We start from the raw sequence: 23,968 nt of genomic DNA, 5'->3' as shown, positions 1-23,968 counted from the left end.
CAGCCTCCTGAGTAACTGGGACTACAGGCACATGCCACTGCACCTGGCTAATTTTTTTGTATTTTTAGTGAAAACAGCGTTTCACGGCGTTAGCCAGGACAGTCTCGATCTCCCGATCTCATGATCTACCCGCCTCAGCCTCCCAAAGTGCTGGGATTACATGTGTGAGCCACCGTGCCCAGCCACATTCCCTTCTTTATCACAAAACTAAGTTAACTTTGTTCCAGGTGAAAAGCAACCTCAACAAAAGCAAGCAAAGAAAACCCTCCAAATATACCAGAAACCTAACATTTTCCAAATCGGAGTGGCTACGTGATACGCTTCTGGCCAAGATGATGTAAACAGAAACTGCTGGAATGGAATTGTTTCTGGAGTAGTTATTTGAATGGGAATGGCCTTAACAAGCATCTGTGATTTGAGTTCACCTTTGGCTCACCTCCTGCTTGGAGCATGGGTAGGATGCTTCTGGAGCAGGCATCTCACACCTACTGGGTAACAAAGATGAGGATGAAAGAAAGAAGCCTACAAGACAAGACAGCTAAACTAAAGGCTGGAGGAGGCCGGGTCCCACACACAATCACGGAACTGCTCTTATCAGCTTTAGACTGCCCTGTTCTGGACATTTTGTTAAATGAGGAGAGTGAGCTCCCTATTCAGTTCAAGCCACTGCTTAGTCAAGTTTTCTATTACTCATGTTTGAATCCCAGGATGATACATTTAGCTTGCAGCAGTGTAGATATCTGCAACAGACAGCTTTCTCATCACACTGTTGGGCGAAGGAAAGTTCTCAGATGGGTGGTTATGTTTCATTCACGTAGCATTCTGGGAGGTGACAGTACTTTGTCATATTTCAAGAGAATTACATGGCCTAGACTAGAGAAAGGTACAAGAATGGTCGCCCTTTTATCTGCAGGGCGTACATCCCAAGAAACCCCAGTAAATGCCTGAAACCGTGGCTAGTACCAAACCGTATATATACTATGTTTTTCCTATACATACATACATACCCATGTTAAAGATTATAAATTTATAAATCAGGCACAGTAAGAGATTAATAACAATAATAATAAAATAGAACAACTACACTAATATACGGTATGTAATGAAAGTTATGTGAATGTGGTTTCTCAAAATATCTTAGTGTACTATACTAAAGGTAACAAACCACAGATAAGTGGGGACTACTGTACTTTAAACAAAATTTTAGAACTGTTCAAAATTGTATTGTTCTAACAAGATTAAGTCCAAAAAGAAAATCTCCCTATGTCAAATCACCTTAAAAATCAATTAAATGATTTCCATCTTTTAGGTTTCCTTCTACTTCCTGCTCCCCCGCACTAACTCTGCTGTAGTGACAATCATGGCAATAACTTTATAATAAGCTTTTGCACCTAGCATCATATAAGCATTTGTCTATGTCTTTATAAGCATCATTCTTAATGGCTGCATGTATTTTATCACACTGATGTATCAATTTACTTAACAACTCCCTACTGCTCACCAAGAATATTAGTAGAAAAAAATTAATGACTGCGGAGGACAATCTAAGAGAGGACACTGATCCCAAGTCAATATGCAGCCATAATATTCAAGGTTAGGATCCTATTAGATACAAATTATTCTCAAGGTTTTAAATTCAACGTCTACTGCACTTATCCAGAATGGGCAACATTCAGAATCTAATGGTTAATTATGTATTCTAGTTAAATAAGGCTGATTGTATACATTTTATTTTAAAATTAATTTTACAGGCCACATCAACATTAAGATTAAGAAGAACACACCTTTTATTTGGAAGATGTCGAATCACACGGCAGGTCTCAGGCTTCACTGGCATGGCATCACAGTCATAGAAAGGAAAAAGTCTCTATTGACCTTAGGACATTTCCCTTTAGTTTTATTGTTAGAAGGAAACAAAAAACACTGTAAGATCTTTCATCTTCCTTGTGAAACTAAAATGCATTCACTCATCCACCCAACAAATATTTACCGAGCACCTACCATGCATTAGGCATCGTTTTAGGTTAAGCAGAAGAGTAAGATAACATCCTGCTCTCATGGTGCTTTCAAGTTGGTGGAGAAATACACAATAATCAAGTAACAAATATATTGGCAGGGGCTTTGAAGTGCATAAAGATAAAGTAATAGAAAATAATGAGGGGGACCAGGTGCGGTGGCTCACGCCTGTAATCCCAGCACTTTGGGAGGCGGAGGCGGGCAGGTCAACTGAGGCCAGGAGTTCGAGACCAGCCTGACCAACATGGTGAAACCTTGTCTGTATGTACTAAAAATACAAAAATTAGCCAGGCGTGGTGGCGCATGCCTGTAATCCCAGCCACTCAGGAGGCTGAGGCAGGAGAATTGCTCGAACCTGAGAGGTGGAAGTTGCAGTGAGCTAAGTTCACGCCATTGCACTCCAGCCTGGGCCAGTTCGAAAATATTAATAACGAGGGGGGTATCATCTAAAAAGGCTCTCGAAGGAGGCAGTATTTCGGCAGAGTCTCAAGTGGTGCAAATGAGCATTGTGAAGATCAGTTCTATAAAGAGGAATCTGCCCTGGGGTGCACATGAGCTTGGGATGTCCTGGTCAGTGAGGTGTACAGGAGCCAGATCGTGATCATGATGGACACACACACACACAGTCACACGCTTTTTCTTTTTCTTTTTTTGGAGACAGGGTCTCACTCTGGCATCAAGGCTAGAGTGCAGCGGTGTGATCTCAGCTCACTGCAACCTCCACCTCCCAGGTTCAAGCAATTCTCTTGCCTCAGCCATCTGAGTAGCTGAGATTACAGGCATCCACCAACAAGCCCAGCTAATTTTTGTGTTTTTAGTAGAGACGGGGTTTCACCATGTTGGCCAGGCTGGGTATATATATTTTTTATTCCAGTGGTTAAGAGGAGGGCACTGAAGGGTTCAGATGGAATGACACAATGATTTGATCTGTGTCATATTAACACATGCAAAACACGAAGCTAACTACTGTGGAGGTTAAACTGTAGGGGATGGGAATGGAAACCAGGAGCCAAGTTAGGAAGCTATTTGGCAAGCAGTGTATTTCTTCCGAGGCTACTACTGTGTAGACTCTCTCACTGTCTGGCTGCTGGATGGACAGAAGTTCACTATGTGACAGCTGGGTGTGGTAGCTCATGCCTGTAATCCCAGCACTTTGGGAGGCTGACAGGGGTAGATCACCTGAGATCTACAAGGAGTTCAAGACAACATGGTGAAACCCCATCTCCACTAAAAATGCAAAAATAAACCAACTGTGGTGGTGTGCGCCTGCAATCCCAGCTACTCAGGAGGCTGAGGCAGGAGAATTTCTTGAGCCTGGGAGGCAGAGGTTGCAGTGAGCCAAGATCATGCCACTGCACTCCAGCCTGGGTGATAGAGCGAGACTCCATCTCAAAAAAAAAAGTTCACCATATGAGAGAATGACCTGATCTGAACATGTGTCCAAACTGACGGCAAGCAGCAAATCCGCAAGACCAAGCCCGTTTAATACCTAGGGATGTGATTCCTTCTTAAACGTTCAGCCTACCATTCTTCTTCCCCGTCTAGTTTTACGCATTAAGTTATTCCCAGTTACCAATTCTTAATGGGGAAAAAAACAACGATTAAGATGAATTACCTAAATCCTGGTGCATCATTCAAACTTAGTAAACGCAAAAGAGAGCAGCCCTGCCTTTCTAATTTTAAGACCTGCTGTATGAACTCCCCTTCTTTTTCAAGCTTCCTTGGTCTTTTGTGATTAATTTTAGTAACTGGAGAACAACCTGTTTAAGAACAAATGAGTCATAATACAAGCTTAATATCTAGAAACCTAAAACCTCCTCCACAGAGAATATCATTTTCAAGTATGAAATTCTTACGTTTTAAACACTGATATCCCATGCTCATTCTACAACACTTCCTGCCTTGAAAGAGAGATGAGGAGGAACAGGCTTGGAACTTGAAAGTGTAGAAAGCTAGCAATAGGCATATTGCTTTCCTAAAGGCATTGGTCACAGGCATGTTTTATGACACACAAAAAAATTCCTCACCTATTATAAAGCAGTTATAATCTGTGGGTTTTAAAATACATTATTTGGGAGGCAGGGGCGGGTAGATCACTTGAACACTGGAGTTTGAGACCAGCCTGGGCAACATGGCAAAATCCCGTCTCTACAAAAAACACAAAAATTAGCCATGTGTGGTGGTGTGCGCCTGTCGTCCCAGCTACTAGGGAGGCTGAGGTAGGAGAAATACCTGAGCCCGGGGAGGCTGATGCTGCAGTGAGCCATGATCTGGAGACTGTACTCCAGCCTGGGCAACAGAGTGAGACCCCATCTCAAAAAAATAATAAAATTAATAAAATACATACTTTTCTATAGCAATCTCATAACAATTTCTCATGAACAAGAATAGCAAACTCTACGATTTCTGAAGAGGAGCCTCTACCCTGGTGAAGGTAGGCTATGTAAAGGCAGGAATATACCCAGAAAGGCAGTGATCAAACAGGAAAGAAATCAAAGGCTATTGACTCCTTAGCGCTCAGCTGTCCCTTTTGACATTGTGATTGGTTATAAATTTCTCCCTTTTGAATTGTGATTGGTTATAAATTTCTCCCTTTTGAATTGTGATTGGTTATAAACCTCTCTACACGATAAGCAATTACTTCAAGGATGATCACCCTAAAATACGCAGGAGACAAAACAAGTATTGCATTTCAATAGGTGGTTTTTCCTACCAACATTTAACCAAAAAAATGCTCACCAGGTTAAGAGATTCTGGTCACACAGCACGCAAAGCTCAATGGGCATCTTGCATAATTTTGTTAGGCTTAAACTTCAAGCACTGAAGAGTCCCTCAACATAAAAAACCTTTTCCCCCCGAAAATGAAATTCTCTTTCTAAAGATGGAAACTTACAATCAGGAAGTGGCTGGTATTGATTCTGAAAGAATCCCAGGAAGCATTTCACAGATATTCCACTCCTAGGAGTGTCCAAGGGAGATAATGCAGTCATGGGTTCTTAGTTTCTGTTTCTTGTTGGGCCAGTAAAGTCCCTTCCTCATCCCTCTTTTCTATTATCACTAGAGACAGAAACTAAAAACCATGGCTTCAGGTTGCTAAAAGCCTCAAACAAAACAAAACAGAACCACAACCACAGCAAAATAAGGTGCACTGGACAAGCTTGACTCAAACCTAGGAAATAATTTTCATTTTCTTTTGGGATCAAATACCTCATTTTTTTTTCCCCATTCATTCGCTCTTTCAACAAACATTAATGATCACCTACTAAAAGTCAGAGATCATACTAGGCATTGGGGATACAGAGATGAAGAAGATTTAGAGGGAAGAATTATAGTATAACCCAAACAAGTCTGCCTATGGCAAATGGTTACACTAACGACCCCAGTGACTCATACCCCCAGGTTCCACACCCTTCTGTGGTAGTTAATTTTATAAGCACCCAACCTCCCCAGGGCCTGGGTGCCCAGACATTTGGTCACACATTATTCTGGGTGTTTACACAATGGTGTTTTTGTATGTTATTAACATACAGATTGGGAGGTTGAGCAAAGCACACTGTCCTCCCTAGTGCAGGTGGGTCTCATCCAATCTGTTGACGGCCTGAATGGAACAAAAAGCCTTCCTCTCCTCCAAGTAAGAGAGAATTCTTCCTGCCTGAAGGCCTTGAGATTTGGTCACCAGCTTTTTCTTGCTCTTGGACTCAACCTAAAACATCAGCTCTTACTTAAGAGCTGATGTCTTAAGCTTGCCTGCCTTTGAGCTTGGACTGGAACTTACATCATTAGCTCACCTGGCTCCCAGACCTTCAGAATCAGACTGGTACTATCCCATTGGCTCTCCAGCTTGCCAACTCACCCTGAAAATCTTGGGACTTGCCAGCCTTCATAATTGCATTAAGTCAACACTTTATATTAAATCTCTTTACACACACACACACACACACACACACACACACACGGTCTTTTTCTCTGGAGAACCCTGATTCATAAACCTTCACAGTGACTCTGGGCTTTGGCCAATGAAACACTGGGAAACACAGTGCTGGGAAGTTTGTTAAGTGTCTGTACACTCAGGTGTTCCTTCTTGGAAAACTGCCACTCCCTTGTAAAAAACCTGTACTACCCTCCCAAGCTAATGTGGGGCAGACCCTAGGACTCCCTGGCCAGCGGCCACAGCTAACAGTCAGTGAGGCTGCTGTGAGTGACTCTGTACCAACCTTGGAAAATGTTAAGCAAGACAGTGCATAATCACATTTAAAAAAAACAAAAACAAAACCAAAAAAGCAACAACTGGAGTACCATGGGGTGACAATATGAAAGACAGTTCATAGAGGAGAAAGAGTCCAGAGTCAGTAAGACCAACTCACAGCACACAACAGGCCTTCACAAAGACGGTGGCTATGAAGATGGAGAGGAAAGAGAGTTGACAGCGGAACTCGCAGCACTTGGAAACCTATTAGGTGCGCGAGACAAAAAAAAAAAGGAGACAACCAAGAGAATCCCAAGGCTTCTGGCTTGGGATCCTGTGTGCAGAGGACAATCGGGTGTTACAATCGAACAGGGTGACAGGAGTAAGCACTGGCTTGCGGGGAGGAAGAGATGCACGAAGAACAGGCAAGAGAGCTGGAAGGCTAAGGACAGTGGCGTACGTGGGCGGCATGACATCCCCAACATGAGGAGCAGAGCGCTCTTCCCACACAAAGACGGTCATTGGGAAACCTTCACCCAGTCAGGACCACAGCAATGCCCAACAGCAATGTTATCATCACGGCCATGACATTCTTCTGAGAACCTGACTTTTCTCCTTGGTTTATCATTCTCAAAACAAATATGTTTTGGAATGTGCTGGATTATACGAATAAATAGAACAGGCTGAATTACTAACAGAATAATTAGAATGGACCTTCCCACTGTCCATCTCACTCTTGCTAGTACAAGCCTCTACGTTTGAGGGTGCTGGATCCCAGCTTCCAGTACAACATAATAGAAGCGACTGTGGAGGGGTGGGGGGCCCTTCCCACTTGCTGTTTCTCTCTTAGCCACCATCGGAGGCTGAAACAGAATTCCTAGTAAGTGGGTTCATTTGATTGTTATGATTGGTTTTGGCCCATGATCCCTTTGTAAATCAATAAAATAACACAGTTATAATGACAGCTAGACTACCCACAGTAAACCTTCCTTCTTTTCTTAGATCTTGGGAAATCTACTTCTCTGTCCACAGACCCTTCCTAAATCTCCTGCTGGAAATTCATTAAGCAGCAAAAACAGAAAACAAAGTCAAGGTGAAGGTACCAGTTAACTGAATGGGATTCAGCTTAGAAGTTTAGAAGTTCAGCTTCTAAAAAACGTGACTCATTAGAATCCAGGAATAAGCCCCAGCATGAGCCAAAAAGCTCTCTGGGCTGGCTTTCAGCTTAGGGTGTAGACACTTGAAATGGATCTTTCCAGAAACCCAATGTCCTGAAAAGTCCCACTCTGCACCCTCTTCGGAAGGACCGAAACCAAGTCTCCAAGCCGCTGCCAGCTCCCACCTGGTCCCATCAGCTCCACATGCTCCCGTCTTTACTAGTTCACGTTGCTGATCTGTCTTGTGAGTGTTTTTACTCTTAATGTCTCAGGATTGTATGATTCCAAATTTCTTTTACCATTTTAAGATTTCTCATAGTCACAATGACCCCAGACTCCACCCACAAAAATGGAGCCTTCACTGACAGAAAACTGCCCCTAAGTTAGCGTTGCTGTTCAGTCACGTGGTACTGTGGAAAAAGAACAGGGTTGGAAGTTGAGAGATCCAGTTCAAAGCTTAGTGCTCCACTTACTACTGCATTTGGGAGAATCACTTAACTACCCCAAGACTCAATTTGCACATCTGTACAATGGGAACAATGATGCATACCTAGTGCGTTTATGTATGTTATCCACTGAAGGGACTATTTGAATATTTATTCATATACATGACTTCTCACTAAGGATAAGTTGTTTGAAGACAAGAACCGTGTTTTTTAACCTTTGCCTCCCATAATAGCTCACACACAATAAATGCTCAAGAAACATTTAATGATGACATACAATGAATAAATGCAAGAAAAACACCAGACACATAAGAGACGCTAAAATACGTGGTGAAAGAGTATCACAAAGATGTCACATCTTGTGCCATGGATCTTCCAACTCTGGGCTTCTGAGAATTTGCACTCCTACAGCAGGCTCTCCAGACACCATTTCCAACAACAGTTCTCAGGGACAGGTAATTTGGCAGTTTGTACATCGTGAAATGTCTAGTATTACCGAGTCACTTGGATTGGTCAGGACAAATAAACATCCATCATACCAACTGTCGATTCCAACCCAGTAAAAAGCTACTGCTTGCCCATTACTTTTGCAACTAAATTCCAAATAGTGAAGACAACACTTTGAAACAGCTACTGGGAAAAACAGAAAAGCCCATCAGGTGTGTTCCCCCACACCCCCAGCATCAGCCATTTTCAAACGGAAAACACACAGGACCCTCTCACAAAGAATTCACTGTGTAAACATGATCATTAAGTAATATGACCATTTTTTCTTTTAATTTAAGAAATAGGGTCTCGCTCTGTTGCCTAGGCCAGATCCCGAGTAAATAATTTTTTTTTTTTTTTAAGACAGAGTCTCACTCTGTCGCGCAGACTAGAATGCAGTGGCACAATCTTGGTTTACTGCAACCTCCACCTCCTGGGTTTGAGCAATTATCCTGCCTCAGCCTCCCAAGTAACTGGGAGTACAGGCATGCACCACCATGCCCAGCTAAATTTTGTACTTTTAGTAGAGTAAAAATTTGTAATTTTTAGTAGAGTACTTTTAGTTTCCCGATGTTGGCCAGGCTGGTGTCAAACTCCTGACCTCAGGGGATCCACCTGCCTTGACCTCCCAAAGTGCTGGGATTACACGTGTGAGCCACCGCGCCTGGCCTCCGAGTAAATAATTTTTTTAAAAACAAACATGCACCGGGTGAAGCTGCTCATGCCTGTCTACCCAGCTACTCAGGAGGCTAAGGCAGGAGGATCACTTGAGTCCAGTTCAAGTCCAGCCTGGGCAACACAGCAAGTCTCATCTCTAAAATTCGAAATAAACAAATAAATAAATAAATAAGCATATTAACTAAAAGTGCCCCAGAGACGTTATACAATGATGCAAACACACTCTCCATCATTAATACACAAAGGTCTCTTCCCAGACTTGATGTCAGAGATATTTTATAAGTTTCACAACAAAATCACTCTAATGTATCATCTCACCTCCTTTTTTTGACCAAAAACAATTCTACCCACCTCAAAGGGCTCCCTTATTCTGACTCGGTTCCACTGGCCTTTTGTCTGCCCCCCCAAAACAATCTCACCACCCTTTCAGAGGCTGACAACTCGGCAAGGGTGAAGATTTTGAAAAGGATGTACTACTGGCCACCTAGGCCATTCGAAAGTGGAGTTCCAAAGATGGGAGGTAGGAACTACAATCTAGGGACTAAGCTGAAAAGCCCCCAGGGTGACTCCCTTGAAAACATGCCTTCCAAAGATTGGTTGAAAATGGGAGCATTTACTTTGTAATTACATCATGCATTTCTTCCCCACTAATCAGGTGCAGACCACGGGGCAAATCCCCACCCCTCTCTCTTCCCTGTGGCCAGAACTTGGTGAGTCAAGAGAATGGTCATGACACCCCCTCCCCCACTGTCTCCTTTTGCTCATCAGAACCACGGATGAGGATACAAGTCTCAGGGGCTATTTTTAACTCCTGGCTAAATTAATTTGGTCCAAGTGCAGCAGGAGTCCCTTCCCTTGTAGGAAATACTTCTGTTACTGTGAATCTGGTACATAAAATAATCCACCCACTGAAGAGCAGAATTAGCACTGGAGTTTTTTTGTTGGGTTTGTTTCCCCGAAATAACTTCTTTTTAAGGTTTCCTGTGGCATCACAGCAAGCGAGGAAGGGTACCTGCGGGCAAGTGCCGAGGGTGCTTTCAGAAACGGACTCGGGCTTCCTCAGAGGCTCACGGGAGGGGGGTCCCGATAGGACATGCAGAACATTACAGGCTTCCCTTCTTGCACTATTATGACAGGTCCACTGGCAAATATGTCACCTGAGTGTAGGCACTGCTGGATGACAGCATTAGGCAAGAGATGTAACTCCCATGGGCCAACATGAGCAATAGGAAAACACTGATCGACTTATTTTTAAAGGAAAATGATGAAAAGAATTGAAATACATCTTGAAATGTCACCATCTTCATGACGCTCTTCCTGCATTCTCCCATTAGATGCAGGCTGGCTTTCTGGCTGCTAAACTCAGCAGCATTTTATTTCTATTTCTTCCCCACTTACGGCACCTACCCTGTGCAATCTTTTTTTTTTTTTTTTTTTTTTTTCTTTTTTGAGACAGAGTTTCACTCTTGTTGCCCAGGCTGGAGTGCAATGGTGCAATCTTGGCTAACTGCAACCTCTGCCTCCCTGGTTCAGGTAATTCTCCTGCCTCAGTCTCCCAAGTAGCTGGGATTACAGGTGTGTGCCACCACGCCCGGCTAATTTTGTATTTTTAGTAGAGATGGGGTTTCACCATGTTGGTCAGCCTGGCTGCTCTTGAGCTCCTGACCTCAGGTGATCCACCTGCCTCGGCCTCCCAAAGTGCTGGGATTATAGGTGTGAGCCACTGTTCCTGGCCTACCCTGTGCAATCTTATAACTCTTTGCCTGATTGGTTTATCCTTGCAATTGAAGGATAATCGCTGCATTGGGAGGGCAGGAACTATCTTTACCTTTGTAACCTTCATAGTACAGGGCTGTCAATCCATGTTTAATAACAGAGGGACTATAATGAAACCTGGGTCTGAAGGCAACTTTAAAGATCACTAAATTCAACCTCCATATTTATACGTAAGAAAACAAAGGTCTAGAAAGGGCTTCAGTAATACGGCCCAGCAGAACTCCCAATTCCCACTCCAGGACACTCTGCACTATATACTCTGAGGAATTTTAAATGCACCTTTTTAGCTCCTGTACCTCATACAAATCTAACTTTACTGTGTCAGTTCAGGAACATAAAAATGTTTTGGGGGCGGAACTGGCTTTGCTCACAAAATCATCTTTTTCTAAATTAGATGTTTAAAAGTGCACTTCAAAAAAATAGAAGATTCACTATAAAATTTTTTTCTAGGTTTATTTTAAACGCTTTAAATTTTATTATAACTGAATCTTTGAAATGTTGAATTTTCAATATTTCAGCGGCCCTTACTATTTGATTGGTTTTCTAAGACACTGAAAAGGACTGGAGAAAGAGAGAATTCTCAAGGTTGTAGTAAAGAAAGAAAAGAAAGCAATTTTGCTTTCTAGACATATAGTCCTCCGTGGAGTCCAGTCTCACAGGGGATATCACTTTTGGTTTGTAGCAATTTGTGCGATAGGTTCCGTTTTTAGCATTCAGTGTTTATAGTCAGTGCTCTCAGCTTCTTCAAATAGATCAGTTTTACGATCTTCACTGACTTGAAGGTGTACCCAGGTCTGAAGCAAGCCTCCCTATCTTTTAACAAGTTAACTAATTTATTCATTTGGTCTCCTTCCAAACATTCTGGCACACTTCAGTGAACCTGTGACGTCACCGGTATACATGCTGGCTGTCTGCCAGGTGAGGTACAGCAATAACCTGGGAAGTCACCTGAATTCTGTTCAACGGGATGGTTCAAACATATAACATGCAAAATACTGTGTGAACAGTTTCTCCCCAGAGAAGCCAGGGTCACTGGTAAAAATGCACGGGGCAAATAAAAACATAATGACTCAACAAAAATGCGAGGAAAGCTTACTACCTCCAGACGCTTGAAGCCTTTTAACGAATCCCTCTCCCACTCCCTCCCCCTACCACCCCTTACTTTCTCAAATGTCCACACAGCCAAGGCACAGAGTAAACACTCTAAAGATTATGTGTAAACAGTTGCTTAGCATGTGTGTTATTTTATGGATGACACATAAGAACAGCTTCTCTTCCTACAACTTTTGACTAAAAAGCTGAGGGGCACGCCGGGCGTGGTGGCTCACGCCTGTAATCCCAGCACTTTGGGAGGCCGAGGTGGGCGGATCACGAGGTCCGGAGATCGAGACCATCCTGGCTAACACGGTGAAACCCTGTCTCTACTAAAAATAAAAATAAAAAAAATTAGCCAGGCGTAGTGGCATGTGCTTGTAGTCCCTGCTGCTCGGGAGGCTGAGGCAGGAGAAAGGCATGAACCAGGCCCGGCACGGTGGCTCAAGCCTGTAATCCCAGCACTTTGGGAGGCCGAGACAGGCGGATCACGAGGTCAGGAGATCGAGGCCATCCTGGCTAACATGGTGAAACCCCGTCTCTACTAAAAAATACAAAAAACTAGCCGGGTGAGGTGGTGGGCGTCTGTAGTCCCAGCTACTTGGGAGGCTGAGGCAGGAGAATGGCATAAACCCGGGAGGCGGAGCTTGCAGTGAGCTGAGATCCGGCCACTGCACTCCAGCCTGGGCGACACAGCGAGACTGTCTCAAAAAAAAAAAAAAAAAGGAAGCTGGGGGGCAGGGGGAGTTGTCATTGTGGCCCTAAGAACAGGACTGAGCTTAGTATGATTCTCTCAAAGTGATTCTCACTTAAGACACACAGAGAAAACAAAGAATTTTAAAAAGGGCCAGGCGCAGTGGCTCATGCCTATAATCCCAGCACTTTGGAAGGCCTAGGTGAGTGGATCACCTAAGGTCAAGAGTTCGAGACCAGCCTGAACAAAATGGCGAAACCCCGTCTCTACTAAAAATACAAAAATTAGCCAGATGTGGTGGCGCATGCCTGTAGTCCCAGCTACTCAGGAGACCGAGACAAGAGAATCGCTTGAATTTGGAAGGTGGAAGCTGCAGTGAGCTGAGATAGCACCACTACACTCCAGCCTGGGAAAAAGAGCGAGACTCCGTCTCAAGAAAAAAAAAAAGAATTTTAAAAACGGCTGAATGTGCTAATAAACACACACACACAAATACATATCCACACATCCATGCACAGATGCCTAAGGGGAAGCCCCCAGACCTCGTTCTTCCTCTTCGTAGCAGGGTGGGCTTCATGAACAGACATAATTGAAAGTGAATGGTAACTGTTCTAAGAACAGGGAGGAGCTCTGCACTGACCAAGAAGATGCTGGTGAGCAAAGGTTTTAAGAAGTAGAGGAAGAAGTCTGGAAAGAGCCAGCCCTGCAGACCCCACACCACTAGCCCTTCCTGAATCCGCCCCGCCCCATCATGGCCAGAGCAGGGAAGAGAAGCCCATGGAGGCAGGTGATCAATGGCAGCCAAAGAAGCATGGGTCCTTGCTGCCCTCCAGCAGAGCAGAGCCACGCTCACTACTCCCACTGCCCCAGAAAGCAAGTCCTACTCTCCTTCTACCTGCCCTTGTCCGAGTCTGTGTCTTAATTTGGTGGAGAAGGGGAAAAGCCATTTCTAAACACAGAGCACTTTTATCTTATTTTACGTTGTCTGATGAAACCTCGGATGCGGGAATGGGGTACTGGGCAGAGCCCCAAGCTGCATTCTGGGGCCACACACCTGGAAACATAAATCCTGCACCAACTCAAAGTGCCTTCCCAACCAACACCAGGTAAGAAGAGAATGGCTCATTCCACGAGCCACATACTGCAGCGTCCAAGCCTGAGCCCTGGCTGCAAAGTCAGGCAGCGCCAGGGAATGAGCTCACCAATAACGTTAGGTTCCTTTAAGTCTTCTGCTTTCATTTCTTCTCTACTCAGTGTGTATGGGGACAGACTTAAAGTCTAGGAATTGCTCGGCTTTTTGCTCTAGATTTGCTGGTACAGAATGCCATCTCATCCAGAAGGGGCAGAGGACCCTTGAGAAATTGGCCTGAGGATCTCCAGGGAGGGGCCTTCTGCTGAACCCGGGGGCCTTTTCTCTGCCAGGATTCCCTGCACTAATGCATACTCTCAACTACCACTGCTCCTTGAGTCTTGAAGAACATCTCAGTTCAAAAGAACTTAGTAATGTCTTCCCATCTGGCTACTGTAATCTGGGTACTGCTATTTTATGTCTCAGTACTTTTTCCCATCCTTTCATCTTGAAGATGGCAGAGCAGGTACAACATTTGAGCATTTCACAAGGATTGTACCTTCTTTTTCCCCGTCTGTGAATGTGTTAAGAGTCTGCCAAGCTCAGTTAAGGTACTATTAAGCAGCATATGAACAGGACATCTTAACCATTCTCCATGGTATGAAAAAAAAAATCCCAATTTAAAATTTTCAAATTTTTCAGGGGAAGAATGCTTCCGGCAGTTTTTTTTTTTTCTCTTAAATTCTGAAACCTCCCATTATTTTCACTGGTCTTTCTCCTTGAGCCTGCTGGCAGGCATTTTTTATTGGATCGATTTCTAAGACACTGAAAAGGACTGGAGAATAAGATAATTCTCAAGATGGTAAAATAAGCCTGCTAGTTTTCTAAACACCTGACCAGAATTTTCAACAAATGCACCAAGGAATAGCTGTCAATGTGCTCCACTGGCTGCACAACCCAGTCAAGCCACCAACGCCTCGTTTCTCTTCATGACCAATTGCCTTGAAAGAATCAGCCACAAGCCCACTGGATACTCAAGAGATAACATATGACAGTACCTCAGATCATTTTTGCCTTAGCTGTCTCCTCATCGATAAAATAAGGTCAACCCAGATAAATCCTTAACACCCCTTCTGGCTCAATACTCCTGGGATTTGCAGAAAAATGGTATTCAGAAAAGGATAAAATAAGAACATTCTAGCATCTCAGCTCAGTTCTACCTCCCAATGCCTTCATGATTTTCCAACTATCTCCCTGGTACAGGACAGTTTGATCATCCTGTACCTTCATAAGATTTGCTTGCAGATTTGCAGAGTAAGTAAAATCATCCTGCACACAGCCAGTCAACACTTCTCAGGCCTTGGCTGCAGAAAGCCCTAGTCATAGGTCTCTCGCGCCAAAGACCAAAAATCAGATTTTCTCCTTTCTCTTCCAAGATCATGGTGCCAGCAGATTCTGTATCTGGCACGAGCTGGGCTCTGCTTCCTGGATGATGCCTTTTTGCTGTGTACTCACATAACAGAAGGGTTAAAAGGGGAAATGGCAGTAACAGCTCCCTTGTACCTCTCTTACAAGGGAGCTGGTCCCATTCAGGAAGGCCCCACCTCATGGCTGAATCACCTCCTAAAGGACCCACCTCTTCATACAATCACACTGCAGTTAAGTTTCAGCATACGAATTTTCGGGGATATGGACCATTAGGAGACATATTCAGTGTGAGATGTCTGACACTGGCAGTCAGAATCTGCTGGCACCTTGATCTTGGACTTCCCAGCCTCCAGAACTGTGAAAAAACATTTCCTATTAATTACAAATTACCCAGTCTACAGTATTTTGTGTTGGCAACAGGAACAGACTATGACCAAAGTGAAACCCCTGTTCTGCCCCATCTCACTCTCCCAAATACATGCTCTCCCTCCAGAGTCCCCATGGCTTTCATGTACCTCCATCCATTCACATGTTCATGCCAGAAACCAGGGAGTCATTTTCAACATCTCCATCTCCCCGATCCAACAATGACCAAGAACTGCAGATCTGGCTCCTAAACATATCTTGAATGAGTTGACTCTGTCTATCCCCAGTGCGTCCGTCTACACCAAGCCCCTATGACATCGCCCAGAGGAGAGGTACCTCTACACAGTATTCTCCAGCCTTTGCTATTTCCCCATCTCCACCAGTACACCAAGCGCACTTCCTGCCCAATCCATTTCTTAGAAGGCAACCAGAGTAACCTTTTTAAGATGCAAATCGGACCACATCATTTTTAGGTGAAAACCTTTCCTGAGCCCCCAGTGCTCCTAAGAGTGTGCCCAAAATCCTTGCCAGACACCCAACTCCCAGCTTTCTGTTATTGATTAAACTTCCCACATCTTGGCGTTCTCACTTGCTCTTCCCTTTGTCTCAAACATCCTTTTCCAGGGCCCCATACAGCTCAGCATGCACGTGTGCACACACACACCCCCTTCCTTTCGTCTGCCTATCTCCTACCCATGCATCAAGCTCAGTTTAAATGCAATAGGTCCCTTAGAGAAACCTGCTCAGTGTACCTGTATCCTATTTTAATGAGTGATATGTTAATGTCTGCCTTCCCCGTGCAGAACATCCAGGAGGGTAAGGAGCACATCTCCGTGCTTAGTGTTATACCCCAGGACCCAGCACAGACTTTGGCCCATTATGGGTTCTCAATAAAGAATATTTAAGCGAAAGAATGAAAAAGTAGGAGGGGGGAAAAAAGGGAAGAGAAGAGGGACAAACTACTCACATCCTGAAGCCTGCCCGTCCTCCCTCCCCGTTCTTGACTGCCCGTCCTCCCTCCCCATTCTTGATGGGGCAGAAATGGGAGGAGAGAGAAGAGAGGAAAGAAAAAAAAAACCAGCAAGATGAAGATGGGAATGATGAGCAAGGAAGTGAAGGCTGTGACATGAGGTTTTAGACAACTCCAAACAAGGTCAATAGAACTTGGCATTTTGGAAAAGTTAGTACTTTATGTTCCAGCTATTTCTACCTCTAAAATGCCCTAAAGGAAGACAATATTCCACAATGTTCCAGAAGAGAAGGATGGAAAGTGGCACAATGTTCCAGAAGAGAAGGATGGAAAGTGGCGGGGGCCGGGGGGCAGGGCGGGGGCATGACACTAACTAGTTTTGTTTGTATGCAGCCAAGTCACTCAACATTCATGGACTTGGACTTCCTTGTCCATGAAGTTATAAAACAAGATGACCCCTGAGCTTCCTCTGGCTCCCATGTCCTGGGAGCCTTTGTGGAACCCGTGGTGGCTCAGAACCCACAACAGGCACTCTATCTTGCCTCCACGAGCACCCTAACCCCATTGTGCATGTTCCTGTGCACTGAACACCAAACAGCAATTTTCCTCTTATTTGTGTTACAATAACGTAAATTGGAATCCCTCAGAGCACGCTGCAAAAATGTCATCTTTCGCAGAGGGAAGAATTGAGTCTTGCCTGCACTGAGAAAGCCGCTTTCAAATCAAAGTTTCCTGATGGGAACAGGCATTAAAGATGGGAATCGCTTCAAGCACACAACTTGAGTGACTGAACTGATCAAGCAAAAGCAATTCAGAACAGAAATGTCCAGTCTTCTAAGCCTGCCTGACAATTTTTTTAATTCAGTTAAAATATTACTTTTCATATAACGGCTGAAGTTTCTCTCCATCCAACATATTTTAGACATTGGTATTTTCCATGACTCCTTTGTGGATCCTTTTTTTCTTTTTTCTTTTTTTTGAGACGGAGTTTTGCTCTTGTTGCCCAGGTTAGATTGCAATGGCACAATTATCTTGGCTCACCACAACCTCTGCCTCGCGGGTTCAAGCAATTCTCCTGCCTCAGCCTCCTGAGGAGCTGGGATTACAGGATGCGCCACTATGCCCGGCGAATTTTGTATTTTTAGTAGAGATGTTGGTCAGGCTGGTCTCGAATTCCCAACCTCAGGTGATCCGCCCACCTCAGCCTTCCAAAGTGCTGGGATTACCGGCGTGAGCCACCGTGCCTGGTCTGTGGATCCATTTTTAAGTACACAAGAGATGCAACAGAGACCATCAGAATTGTCCACAAAGAGAGGAAATTATGTGTTCACACATGGGCAACTTCAGAGATCACTGTTCAGTGAAACAGATGCTAAATTATTTCAATCAGCCGCAGCATTGATAATATACACTTAAAAGGCAGCAAGAATCCCCAGGAGTAAACCAGGAGTAGTTTGTTACATTGGCCCAAAGCAATGATGCTCCTATTGGTTTATTTCAGCTTAGAAGTAAACTGAAGGGGGGCCAGGCCCAGTGGCTCACACCTGTAGCACTTTGGGAGGCCAAGATGGGCAGATCACTTGAGGTCAGGATTCAAGAACAGCCTGCCAACATGATGAAACCCCATGTCTACTAAAAATACAAAAATTAGCTGTGCGTGGTGGTGCACGCCTTATAGTCCCAGCTACTCAGGAGGCTGAGGCAGGAAAATCACTTGAACTTGGAAGGCAGAGGTTGCAGTGAGCTGAGATCGTGTCACTGCACTCCAGCCTGGGCAACAGTGTGAGACTCCAAGGAAAGGACAGGGACAGGGACAGGGACAGGGAAAAGGAAAAGGAAAAGGAAAGGAAAGAAACTGAAGGGTGATAAATGTTCATTATAAAATCTGTCAACAACTGCATTGTGTTTATGAAAGCTATTACGATAAATTTGGTGGATTTAGTCAATGCAGCTGCTCAGAGTGGAACAGTACATGCTAACAAGAAATTCTCCTCCAAGAATTTCTCTAAGATGTAGTCCAGAGCTCGAATGAGCTATAAATCTGCTCATTAGTAGAAGCCAACGTTCTATGGGAATTGAGTCTTCCCATTAATAGTAAGTGCCAAAACAAACAGTTGTACAGGCGTTAAAAAAATTAAAGTTCAGAAATCCACATTGATATCAACTCATGATTTCCAGACTACTTACATCAGTGTCGGGTCCCTTATCTGCACCCGGACAAGAAAAAGTAACAAATTCATGGCACCTCTTGTGGACCACAAAACAGCAAACTGGTGGAGAGAAAAGAAAACTAAAATTAGAATAGACATGATTTAACATACGAGCTTTATTTTCCAAACAGAGATACTTGCTGTTAGAAGTCAATTTAATTTCACTACAGACGGAATCTGATAAACAGCAATCAGAAGGCATTTCATTCTAGAATCAGCAACATTTGGTATTGATTAGACTCATAGATAACAGAGTCCCAAAATGCCAGCACTGACAGGGCCACAAACAGTGCCTCTTACTCTCTGAAGTTGAAGGAGAGGAGAATCAGAGATTGTAAGACAGTTTCCCAAAGTAGAAACCGGTAATCAAAATTTAAAATAGTTTGCACCATCCTAGCCAGGTGCGGTGGTTCACGCCTGTAATTCCAGCACTTTGGGAGGCCAAGGCAGGTGGATCACTTGAGGTCAGGAGTTCCAGAGCAACCTGGCCAACACAGTAAAACCCCATTTCTACTAAAAATACAAAAACAAAAAAAAAAATGAGCTGGACATGGTGATGGGCGCCTGTAATCCCAGCTACTTGGGAGGTTGAGGCAGGATAATTGCTTGAACCTGGGAGGCGTAGGCTGCAGTGAGCCGAGATCCATGCTACTGCACTCCAGACTGGGCAACAAGAGTGAAACTCCGTCCCAAAAAAATAAAATAAAACAAAATAAAATAAAATAAAATAAAATACTTTGCACCATCCTATAGCAACACACTAACACACACATAAATGTATATAAACATTATATTCTGTGGGTGAAATAAAATATAAAGAGAATAACTGATTATAAATAATGTGAGTATCCCCAAATGTGGGTTGCAGGACTTCCTCAGCAGAATTCGGAACTTAATAAACTCATTCAGACACAAATGCAATCTACAGAAAACACACCTTTGAAATGAAACAAAACAAAACAAAAATCTTAGGAAACACCTTAACACCTTCGTGTATCTGTCTTTTTGCTACAGATGCTGTCACCAGTTGGGAGAGTTCCTGCAAATTCAGCAAAATCTACTACCCAGTAAATATTTTCAGAGCTTAACATGGTTTTGATAAATAGTCCTGAGGATGAATCAACAAAATAATTGTTATAGAATGTAATCCCCTAAGAGGTTTGTTTTTTTTCTCCAGACAGGGTCTCACTTTGTCACCCAGGCTGGAATGCAGTGGGGTGATCTTGGCTCACTGCAGCCTCAGTCTCCTGGGTTCAAGAAATCCTCCTGCCTCAGACCCACAAGTAGGTGGGAATACAGGTGAGCGCCACCACACCCTGCTAATTTTTACATTTTTGTAGAGACAGGGTTTCACCATGTTGCCCAGGCTGGTCTCGAACTCCTAAGCTCAAGCAATCTGCCCGCCTTGGCATCCCAAAGTGCTGGGATTATAGGCGTGAGCCACTGCACATGGCCCCCTAAAAGGTTTGTATTGATGGTAATAATATAGAGGGTGCAAAAAATACATGACCTAGTTAGTCTCTCCTTGAAAGCTTGAAGTCTAGCTCCAAAAAGGTATCATCTACTACTCTTATCATTTGTTGAATAATAACAACATGTTAAAAAACAGTATACCCTCAGAAATACTAGGTTAGTCATAAGTCTTTACTGCATGCTATGGTTTGATTGCAAGTCAGCTCTGAAACCCGTGTTGAAATTTGGTTGCCATAGTGGCAGTTTTGGGAGATGGGACCCTTGGAGAGTAACTCGGCCATAAGGGCTTTGCCCTCAGTGGTAGAATCAACGTCATTATAAAAGGGTGAGTAGAGCCCCCTTCTGTCTCTATGCCCTTCTGCCTTCTGCCATGTGAAGATAAGGTCTTCGTCCCCCTGGGAGCGTGCAGTAAACAGGCCCTTGCTCAATGCTGGCACCTTGATCTCGGACTTCCCAGCCTCTAGAACCGTGAGAACACAAATTTCTGTTCTTTATAAATCACCTAGTCTCAGGTATTCTGTTACAGCAGCAAAAATGAACTAAGACACTGCACAAGGAAGGTTAGAGCTTCCCAAATGTGTGGCTCATATGCTGTTTTCTCCTCTCACCAGTGACAATGCAGTTCCCTGCACATATGGCAGTAGACACAGAAGACCAAATGGGTGAGTCATTTCCGTGGGTGGAAGAGGGTGGCAAGATGGCTCAGAGCTGAAATCTCAAGAGGAGCCCAGAGTACTGAGAGGGCCGCGAGTGGCCAGTAAGAAATTCAGAAAAGCCTCGGAAGTCACTAAAGGTTCTGCACCAAGAGTAACACACACAAAAACAATGCTTTAGAAGTGCAAACGGTGGTAATAGGAAGAATTTAACAGAATAGATTGAGGCCTATAATGCCCCGTTAAAAGCCTCTTGCACAGTCTAGGTATGAAAGTAATTGCCCATCATCATGCAGGCTGCTAAGAAATGGAAGTAACAGAGGCCAGGGAAATTACATAAGAACGATGAGACTTGCTGACTGATCACACAGCACCATTAACTGGCATCCTATCACGTACCAGGCTGTTGCTGTTGTTGTGCTAGGTCTCTTCACATGCATTAGCAAGTTGAATCCTCATAACAATACTCCTTAATATGCTGCAATATCTATATTTTATGGATGGGAAAATGCTGCCCAGATCCCCCACATCTAGCATGCTGTACAACAGTACAGTGAATGCTCGTGAACAGGAGACAGGAAGGGAGGCAGGGAGGACAGACAGATGGATAGATGAATGAACCAACAAACAGAGGATGGTCTTTCCCAAGGTGAGTCACCGTGTGATGGAACCAGATTCATGCTAAGAGTTGCTGGACACCACGGCCCCCTCTCCTTTCCTCATGTCATATCCACTGGCAGGATTTCCAGAGCAGAAAGGGTATAGAGCTGATGCCAAGATTTTTTACATGGGTAACAGGAAAATGGGTACATGACAAAATAGACACACACACACAAAAATATACCTACACAGACATATACATATACACAAATATAAAACCCAGAGGATGAAGATATGCTATATTAGGGAAACAGAATCATGGATAATTCTTTTTAAAGAGTTTTCTTTTAAGGTAATCATAATATAATGTGATTGTAAAAATACACATTTTAAAGGTACTCATGATACCATGTCACTGTAAAAATACACTTTTTAAAAAAGAAAATGCATGCCTGATATTGAGCAGACAAAGAGTCAGATATCCAAACAGGAACCATCCACAGAAAGGTGACAAGTGGAGATGTCTTAAAGCAAGCATCCCTTTATAGGGGGAGGTACCCTGGGTGAGGGATCCTGCTGGCTGCGGAGCACGCTGGCCACACCTGTCTGCCCTGCACAGTCAGGGGCAGGAGGAGGTGAGTGTGAAGTGAAGAAAACAGCCCTCTTGGCTGCCCAGGCAGCACGGAGACACTCAAAGGGCAGTGCTTAGCTCCTACAAGCCCTGAGAGAAGTGGCCTTTCCACTGTGTTTCTGCTAAAAGCATCTTGATTGCAAAACTCTCGAAGGATGGATAATAAAGCTGTGCTGTGATGGCACAAATTAATCTGACCTGCTTGCTCTCCCCAGGCACAAAGTCATCTTTCATCCACTGGAATTAGAAAGATAAATTACCAAAGGAAAAAGGTTACAGGGGCATTACTTCCTCATCATGGTTTATTACAGATGCAGTGTTTTGGGTGGAAAATAAGTATTCTTATTCCCTACTTAATCGTTCAAACATTTGGGCCTTTCATCTCTTTTTAAAAAAAAAACATCTCCACATTCAGATGAACACTGTTAAGAAAACTCACACTTATCAAATCTCATGGAAGAAGAGTTTGCTTTTTGTATCTGTTCTTTCTGTCTACGATTTACATGTCAATGCAATTATGTATCTACAGCAGGAAGTATTTCTATTGTACACCTCAAAAAAAATCTCTTATGTCAAATTTTATCATAAGACGACCCAGGCCCTCATTAGCCACTATAATTTGCAAGAGCAGCAACAAGCCTTACCTATCCCAAATTAATTTCCTCCCAGCCTTCCTTAACTACCCCCTCCCCACCTACCTTACAGGAAAGCTTCCCATTTGAAGGACTGGATTCACCCTGTGAGAGGCAGACAGAAGCGCCATGTGTTTCCAGACAGCCAATCACAGACACGTTATCTGAAGGATAAAGAACCCTCCAAGCCTATTTGAAGACTCAAAATTCAGAATGGATGATCTCCAAAGGAAGAAGAAAGAGAATGTGCCCAATCCTGGTAACTAAGGAGAAAAAACCCAGATGCCCCCCTCTCCTCTCCAACACCCCCACTTACCCTGAGGGGAGCAGGAAAGAGGAGCTTGGAGGTTGGCTGACGCCGGCTGGACGCAGCATGTGCCTGGGAAAGGCTGCCCCAGAAAACTGAGCAACAGCCAGAGGTTTCAAAAATCACAGATGGCTGGCCTTGATCTTTGGGTTCAAGTTCCAAACGAAATTGGATAATGCATATTTTGTAAGATAATCTAAGGAAGACATTTGAGAAGTCTTGCTAGTGTTGCTGAAAGAGGAAAAGACTGGCTCAGTAAAACAAAAGGATGCACTGGGTTTACCTGGAGATGGACAACACAGGCTTTCCCCTGGCTAAAAATCAGAAGCTATTGCTTTTTGTCTTTTTTTTTTTTTTTTTGGGACTCTAAAGGAATTCATCTAACCACAGTATATGAAGCAAAGGAAATTGGAGTAAAGAGGTAATAAGGTGGTACCTGTTACATAGCAAACCTTCAACAAACATCTGCCTGACCTTGGCAGAAGGAACTTAAAGACAGCAGCCACTCAGCTGGGAGGAAGTGGAGACATGTCATGGAAGATTCCACCCGATGACTGGCGTGGGGGCCGCTCTTGGCCCTTAAACAGGTCTTTGCTCCAGCAAGCACAGGCTATCCAACAAAAACTCACTCAGAGACGGAAACTCATCTTTAAAGACTTTGGGTCACCTCTGGTTATATAACTCAATGAGAGGTTTTAAAACAGGCAGCTATCCTGCAGCTTCCAGTCCAAGTAAATCTTCGTTCAATTATTTCTAAGCACAAAATCACTTTCCTCTAATCCTCTACATAATACGTGTATGCTCCCCAGCAGTGATGGATGACACAGGAAATGCACAAATCACACTGAGCAAATGACATGGTGGGACAAAAAACTAATAAAGACCACAGACTTGGCCAAGTAACAAATCTTGACATTACCTGGCTTTAAAACTGAGAACACCCAATCTACTGATCCATATTCCTTGCTAATCTTGCTTATAGAAGTAAACTAGATGGAAATTAAGCAGAGTTTTCACCACTTGTCAAAAGTATATTTCAGAAACAGAACAAGTAACAGTCACCTGTGTTTGGCTCAAGAATTCATATGGCCAGAAGCA

The 23,968-nt window shown here is 43.7% G+C and overlaps 1 protein-coding gene across 3 annotated transcripts in view; it reads right to left on the bottom strand.

Moving 5' to 3' along the window:
- Positions 1-23,968, bottom strand: part of LOC105469029 (protein kinase C alpha) — a 528,020-nt gene that overhangs the window by 307,792 nt on the left and 196,260 nt on the right. For all 3 annotated transcript variants that reach the window (XM_011719548.2, XM_011719550.3, XM_011719549.2), the window contains exon 3: positions 18,552-18,634. In XM_011719548.2, coding sequence (XP_011717850.1) covers positions 18,552-18,634 — 83 coding nt within the window. The remainder of the gene's footprint in view (positions 1-18,551; positions 18,635-23,968) is intronic.

The sequence above is a fragment of the Macaca nemestrina genome, chromosome 17, assembly GCF_043159975.1.
Source record: "Macaca nemestrina isolate mMacNem1 chromosome 17, mMacNem.hap1, whole genome shotgun sequence".
NCBI lineage: Eukaryota > Metazoa > Chordata > Mammalia > Primates > Cercopithecidae > Macaca > Macaca nemestrina.
Note: the sequence above shows the minus strand (reverse complement) of the source record. Positions and strands in the feature narration are given on the sequence as shown.